This window comes from Eptesicus fuscus, chromosome 13 (assembly GCF_027574615.1).
Source record: "Eptesicus fuscus isolate TK198812 chromosome 13, DD_ASM_mEF_20220401, whole genome shotgun sequence".
Classification (NCBI taxonomy): Eukaryota; Metazoa; Chordata; class Mammalia; order Chiroptera; family Vespertilionidae; genus Eptesicus; species Eptesicus fuscus.
The window spans coordinates 65,164,663-65,172,618 of NC_072485.1; the positions used below are offsets into that span (position 1 = coordinate 65,164,663).

The 7,956-nt window shown below is 40.3% G+C and overlaps 1 protein-coding gene and 1 pseudogene across 1 annotated transcript; both read left to right on the forward strand.

Moving 5' to 3' along the window:
• The first annotated feature begins 869 nt into the window (after window positions 1–869).
• Window positions 870–1,838, forward strand: LOC103302336 (olfactory receptor 1S1-like). Its single transcript, XM_008159397.2, has one exon. It carries the CDS (start codon window positions 900–902, stop codon window positions 1,836–1,838), a length of 939 nt encoding a protein of 312 aa, XP_008157619.2. The 5' UTR covers window positions 870–899.
• Window positions 1,839–6,383: 4,545 nt separating this feature from the next.
• On the forward strand, window positions 6,384–6,895 carry LOC114228940 (ferritin light chain-like; annotated as a pseudogene).
• The last annotated feature ends 1,061 nt before the right edge of the window (window positions 6,896–7,956 follow it).

Consider the following 7,956-nt stretch of genomic DNA (forward strand, 5'->3'; position numbering starts at 1 on the left):
ATGACCTCCTACTGCTATAATCTCCTCTACTCCAGTAGGCTGCTTCTTGGTTGGAGTCCCAATGACATGGTTTGAATCCATCAACCTCCTGCAGCATCTGCTTGGCCTATAAGAAAATCACATATTCATTCTATGCCATGGATGAGGAAGCATTGCCCTACCATGCTTTTCCCTATCCCTGCCATACTGGGCTGATCCAGTGAGCCTTCTCATTTAGAAGTGAGAGAAAAACACAAGTCTTTAGACTTTATGTGTCCTCTAAACTGTCTTTGTTCACCCAACATCTAGCCATGAGTAAAGTAAAATTCTGGTCTCCCTTCTTGTACACATTCTCCAAGAGCAGTTCTTTTGGAGTACCCCCTAAAGTTGAGGAGGAAGTAGTATATACCCATAAGTATTCTTAAACCTCAATTGTTTCTCCTTCCCCAAACTCTTCACTTTAATGACTCTTCAAAATTCTATCTTCTTCAATTTAAAGGATGAGGATAAATGGTAGGAAAAGTCTTAGAACTAAGTTGTTCATTTTTAAGTAATTCCTTCAGAGAGGGGTATCTAGCATCTTTAGAATATGGCATATACCTCAAATATTATCTTAATTTGGGGCATTTAACTACAGTTGGAGCCCACTGTAAAAATCACATTCAGAATTATGTTAGAGTTTAAAACATGTTCATTGAGAAGTATCTGTCAGGTCCCTATCTTTTCTTCGTGAGGCATTTACTGGAGCTCTGCACTGCTGACACAGTTCCTTATTAAGTAATCTTTCTCCGCCCTTCATTGCCCTTCAGCCTAAAGGAAGTGCCCACCTCCCTGCAATGGCTGTAACTAATTGGTACTCTATTGAGGTTCCTTGTGGGGATAAGAAGACCTTGTGTTCCTTTCTTCAGGTCAATAGAAATATGCATCAAGGAAACCAAACCAGCATCTCTGAATTCCTCCTCCTGGGACTCTCCAATGAAACTGAGAAGCAGAATCTCCTCTATGTGCTTTTCCTTGGAATGTACCTGGTCACTGTGGTTGGAAATGGCCTCATCATTCTGGCCATCAGCTTGGACTCTTACCTTCACACCCCAATGTATCTCTTCCTTGCTAATCTATCCTTTGCTGATATTTCCTCCATTTCCACCTCAGTCCCCAAAATGCTGATGAATATCCAGACCAAGAGTCAATCCATCTCCTATGAGAGCTGCATCACACAGATGTACTTTTCTATTGTGTTTGTTGTCATTGACAATTTCCTCTTGGGAGTCATGGCCTATGACCGTTTTGTGGCTATCTGCCACCCTCTGAACTATACGACCATCATGCAACCCAGGCTCTGCATTTTACTGACAATTATTCCATGGGTCCTCAGTAATATTGTTGCCCTGACACACACTCTTCTGCTCCTTGAATTGTGCTTCTGTGACAACAACACGCTTTCACACTTCTTCTGTGACTTGGCCTCTCTGCTCAAACTATCCTGCTCAGACACAATGATCAATGAGCTTGTGTTATTCATCGTGGGCTTATCAGTCATCATATTCCCTTTTGCCCTCATCCTTTTCTCCTATATCTGCATTGTCAGGGCTGTCCTGATAATCTCATCCACAGAGGGAAAGTGGAAAGCCTTCTCCACCTGTGCCTCTCACCTGACAGTTGTATTGCTCTTCTATGGGACCATTGTAGGGGTTTATTTCTTCCCCTCATCCACTCACCCTGATGACAGAGATAAAATTGGTGCAGTACTATTCACTGTGGTGACACCCATGATGAACCCCTTCATCTATAGCCTGAGGAATAAGGACATAAAAGGTACCCTGAAGAAGCTCATCAATAGGAAAACTTCCTGCCTTTGATGTCCCAGGTATCTGAATTCCTTTTATCCTCATAACCAGATGGATGATTCTGTCCAAAGTTTGTGGCGTAGTTGTGATAGTTTAGCTTTTAATAAGCTTTAGGGTATCTGCCTTCTATTCTAACCTCTGAAGAGTTGGGGCTTTTTCATGTTGCTCTGATCTTGGAAACAAACCCCTTAATTCCCTTAAGTCACAACCATAAATCACAAATGATTATAATGTGTATTACTATAAACTTTGACACAAATTGTACATAACTTAGATAATAACCTAGTGCACGTAGTACCTACAGTCTAGCTTTTGCAGCTTTGAATATGTTTATTAGTAACTCCTTTATTCAATATGGATTTCTCTGTATTGGCTTTCCTGTTTTGCCAAGTTACCATTCAGTGAGATGTTCAATAGCTGTAAAAAGAAGGATCCACCTTCAAACAATTTTGGACCACTCAGAGTTAAGTAAAACAAAATGTTTTAATTAGACAACTTCTCAGAGCATTTAGTATAGAATAAATCTCCAGAAGGGTAATATGGTTTGCAGTATTTCTCAAAACTAAACATGTTCAATCATACATGACCTGATTCATCACAGACTAGTTCATAGATCTAGTGTTGTGCAAAATACACTTTGGGAAATGTATTTAGATGGAAAACCAGAGAATGTGCATATAGAAGCCATCAATTCTTATCCTGACTCTGTGTCCAAGTAGCTGTGAGATTTTAGGCATGTCAGTTCACTTTATTGAGCCTATTTTCTCATCTACAAAATGAGGCCATTGGTCCCAGTTGTTTCCAACTGTGTGTGTACATCAGAATTACTTGGGGTACTCATCTTCTTCATCTGTAAAATGAAAATAATAATCTCAACATCTTAAAGCTGTTTGTTGCTAAATGAACATGTATATTATACAACTACCATTCTATTTAGTATACCATAGACATTAAAATAAAATTTAAAAGGTGTTCCTTTTTTGTGACTGTCCCATGGCTTCCAACTTTAATATGCCTTCCCTCCTAAACTAGGTTTCTGTGTCTCCAGTCTAAGCTGAATTCTATTTTTCTCTAAACATAAAATCCAACTTCTTTAAGAGAAACTATATTATCAGCTTTTCTCTGTGGCACCTCTTAAACTTTTATGTTTCATGTGCATTTTCATTACAAATGTAAAACCACCTGTTTTTATATGGGTTACCAACTAGACTCTTCACTGTCCTGCTTCCCTCAAGTGCCTCAACATCTACTCTATTCTACCCATAGCTTCAACATGAAACATCACAGAGCTCCGCTTTCATTTTTCAGCTTAGAGTAGCAGAGAGTCCTAGATTCGTAATCAAGAGACTTGGAGTCTGGCCCAGCTCTGCAGCTAACTCACCGTGTGACAAGCCATGTTACTAATCTCAGTTTCTTTTTCTGTAATAGGACCATTGGTCTAATATAACAAAGCAGGTTCTATAACAGCATGTATCATGAAAACCCTTATGTAAAATAGAAAGAGATGCCTAGAAGGAGAGTCAATAAAATATTAACAGTGGTTGTGGCAGATTGTATTGTCCAAATATGCTCACAACATTTTCCATTCCACATGCTCTTGAAGAACTTGGCCATTTCCCCGTCATGAAATGGAGGTTATGTTCCTCCCCTTTCAACCTAGAGGGTTTGGGGGACTCCTTTCACAAACAGAGGACCCCAGAAGTGGTACTGCATGGTTTTCAAGAACCATCTAAGAAAAGTCAACACAGCTTCCACCTGGCACTCTTTCTTTATGGACATGTACCTCTGGAACCCTGAGTTACCATGTAAAAGGTCCCACTACTCTGAAGCCACCATGCTGGAAAGGACATGTGGAGAGACCACAAAGACTTAGAGAGAGAGATGCCCAAGGAGCCCTAGCTGTTTCAGACTACAAGTCTCTGAGTCCCCCTAGTCAGTCATCCAACTTATGAGCAAGTGAAACTTGAGATGATCTGTCTCTGCTCTGTCTCCAAGTGAAAACTGCCTACCAAAATCCAGCCAACTTCTAGGACTGTGAGAGATAGCAATAAAATGATTATTACTGTTTTGAGTCACTCCATTTGGGGCTGATTTGTTATATAGCAATATGTAACCAAAACAGTGGGTTTTATTTCAAAGAATAGAGTGATTCATATTATACCCTGTTATTGCTTTAAAATTTTAGGATAACTATCACATTAGGAAGAAAATAACTTGTTGTTGTTGTTGTTAATCCTCACCCGAGAATATTTTTCCCATTGATTTTTAGAGAAAGTAGAAGGGACAGAGAGAGACAGAGAGAGAGAAACATTGATAGGTTGCCTCCTGCACACACCCTGATCAGGGCTGGAGATCAAACCTGCAACCCAGGTACGTGCTCTTGAAATGAACCTGAGACACTTCTGTCTGTGGCTGACACTCTAACTACTGAGCAGCAAAACCAGCTAGGGTGAAAATAACTTTTTTTTATTTTAAGGAAAATAAACTCTCTTGCCTATTAAATCTATTAAACCAACATGTACCAGAATCTTTTCAGTTTCATAAACATCGGTTGGGCCAATATGCAATTTTCTCTGTTTATTCTGGTTTCATCTAGCCCATATTTGATATAAGAAGCAGCAGGGTTATACCAATGTCATTTAGTTTAATTTGGTTGCCATCCCTGTGGACCTGTCCTGGCCCTCTATTACTTCCAACTTGTAGAATCTATAGGAGGCTGTATCCATACTAAGGTATAGCTCCATTTGCAGTGAGTAATGAGAAGTTGATTTGGCTAGGAATAGACTTGTATGTAAATTGGGAGTTTGCCTGACAAAGTGAATTAGGATTAAGTTTGGGACACAAAGGGCAACTGATTAAGAAAATGCAGGATCACAAACTTTTATGAAAACCTTGATAAGTTTTCACAGAGGAGAAGCATAAATCTGTACCTAGATGCTTGTATTTCCCTAAATCCTTCTCCTATTTGTCATTTTCAACAAACATCTATTGTAAACCTTCACTTTACCAGGTTCTGAGTCTGGCCCTGAGACTAAAAGGGTGAATGATTCACATTCCATGCCCTCAATGCACTCACAAACTAGAGAGAAACTGACATAAAAATAATTTTGTAATTTTTAAGACCAGATAATCAAAAGACAATATTTAACATCATGAAATCTAGAAAGCATAAAATGTGCAAAGCACATTCAACTGAGTTTTATGCTATCCTTGTTCTTTTGTGTTAACCAACTTGTGATTTTATGAGTAAATGAGCAGAAACCCCTGTCATCTTAGTGTAGGCAACTTAAATGCAAAAGAAATGCCTAGAAAAACAAACCAAAAATACACTATGCATTGGGTAGAATTTACTTGTTAAACTTAACATATAAAGTGTTAGTAAAATATTCATTTATTTATTCACTAAACAAATCTTTTTTTGAGTACCTAGTGAGAGTTAAAATGAAAGATATCCTGGCTCTTCTATCACAGTGCAGAGCACGGACAATGAACACATAGATAAATAAATAAGCAATGGCCATAAATATGAAGCAGCAAGAAGGTTGTGATAAAAAAAAAATCAAGCAGGGTCAGAGGACAGACGATAACATAGGGTGGAACAGCTATTTTAGGTAGAGGGGTTTAGAAGTTGGGGAAGGCCTCTCAGTTATTTGACTGGGAACTGAATAAAATAAGGAAGTGAGCCATGAGAAGATCTGGGGAAACACATTCCAAGAAAAGGAAGAGCAGGTGTAAAGATCCTAATGCGGGAACAGGTTGGCTTGAACTAGAGGGAAGTAGAGGAGGAGATAATCATGAAGGCAGTTGGGGACCCAAACTGGCTAAATATAGTCGATGGCAAAGACTTGGAATTTTATTTAGATACTTTAAGTAAATATTTAAACCCATGGGGCTGGATGAAATTAACATAAGGAATGACTACATAGGGAAAGACCTATGACTAAGCCTTGGGTAACTCACGTTTAGAAATAAGAACCCAACATGGAAGTCTGAGAAGCTGCAACGAGGGAGGGAGGAAACTAGAACAATTGGTGTCTAGAAGATGGAGGAAGAAACTGAAAAGTCTGCCGATAAAAAGAAGGTACCAACTGTTTTAAATACCACTGGAGCCAAATCGTCACTCCTAAAATCACACTTTCTAATCTGCCCTCTTCAGCTCTTGCAGCTATCACTCCTAGTGATCTCTCAACCAGTCCTGCACCCTCATGGTTGAATTCTAAGTGAAACTGTCTAATTCAGAACATATTTCTTAGAAGATTAAAATATCCTGAATTTCTTTTTTTCCTCCATCTTCCTTTTACTGCCTCCCTCTTATTCTCTTTTTAATAGAGAAATTTAGAGGACTCAAAACTACAAATCCCTTGAAGTGCCCTCAGTGGTCTCGGATCTGTCTCTTGCTTCAACAGTGTTTGGAATGAACAGACCCAGGGACGCCCCTTCTTCCAGCCTCTGACCACTCTCCTGCGTCTTATTCAGTCACCATCTTCAGAACCACCTTCCGGACCAGCCAACACACCGGGGTTTTTTTCTACCTTAAATCCTTATTGCCAAACAACCATGAGCTACCAAATTCGTCAGAATTATTCCACCCAGGTGTAGGCTTCGGTCAACCGCCTGGCCAACCTGCATCCCTGGGCCGCCCACACCTACCTCTCTCTGGGCTTCTATGGATGATGTGGCTCTCGAGGGTGTGGGCCACTTCTTCCGCGAGTTGGTGGAGAAGAAGCGAGAGGGTGCTGAGCATCTCTTAAAGCTGCAAAATAAGCGCGATAGCCGCATTCTCTTCCAGGATGTGCTGAAGTCTTTCCAGGATGAGTGGGCAAAACTCAGGACGCCAGGGAAGCCGCCCTGGCCTTGGAGAGGAACCTGAACCAGGCCCTTCTGGAGCTGCGTGCCCTGGGTTCTACCCACGCAGACGCTCAGCTCTGTGATTTCTGGGAGAACCACTTCCTGGGTGAGGAGGTGAAACTCATCAAGAAGATGGACGACACCTGACTAACCTCTGCAGGCTGCCGGCCCCTAGGCTGGGCGAGTATCTCTTCAAAAGGCTCACCCTCAAGCACGACTAGAAGCCTTTGGAGCCCAGAAGCCTTTGAGGGGCCCCTCTGCATCCCCTGGTGTCTGGCTTTTTCCTGAGCCTCTCCCCGAAACTACTAGCCATTCTTTTAACCACCCTGGAGCCCTCTCCCATGCATTAGACTAAATGAAACAATAAAGCTTTTTGCAGCAAAAAAACTACAAACCCCTTTTAAAATTGGCATATGGTGTTAGAAAATACCATCTGTGACCTTAACCAACCAAGAAGTCTCAGGAACATTTCCTACTTTCTTTAATAATAAAAAGAATACTAGACAGCATGATGGACCTGGAAAATATTATGCTAAATGAAATAAGCCAAACTGAGAAAGACAAACATCACATGATCTCACCTATTTGTGGAATCTAATGAACAAAATGAATTGATAACAAAATAAGACCCAAAGCATGAAGGCATGGAACAAACTGACATACCTTGATGTGGGGTTAGGAGGACAAGAAGAGATAAACCAAAGAACTTATATATTTATATGTATAGTCCATAGACCCAAGCAATAGGATAGTGAAGACCTGGGGAGGAGGTTAGGAGAGGGGGTTAAGGAGTGGTGGACATGGGAGATATCTGTAATACTATCAACAATAAAATATATATTTTTAAAAAAATAAAATAAAATAAAAAGAATACTACATGGAACCAAGTATGGTTTATCCTGGGATTATACAAATCATCCGAGAGATGCAACTCAAAACAATGAGGTACCACCTCACACCTGTCAGAATGGCTATCATCAACAAATCAACAAACGACAAGTGCTGGAGAGGATGCAGAGAAAAAGGAACCCTCTTCACTGCTGATGGGAATGCAGACTGGTGCAGCCACTGTGGGAAACAGTATGGCATTTCCTCAAAAAATTATAAATGGAACTGCCATTTGACTCAGTAATACTACTTCTAGGAATATATTCCAAGAAAACAGAAACACCAATCAGAAAGGATATATGCACCCCTATGTTCATAGCAGCACAATTTACCATAGCTAAAATTTGGAAAAAGCCTAAATGCCCATCAGCAGATGAGTGGATTAGAAAACTGT

Excerpts from the sequence above, each read along its gene's own strand:
- LOC103302336 (XM_008159397.2), top strand. The coding sequence starts at position 900 with ATGCATCAAGGAAACCAAACCAGCATCTCTGAATTCCTCCTCCTGGGA.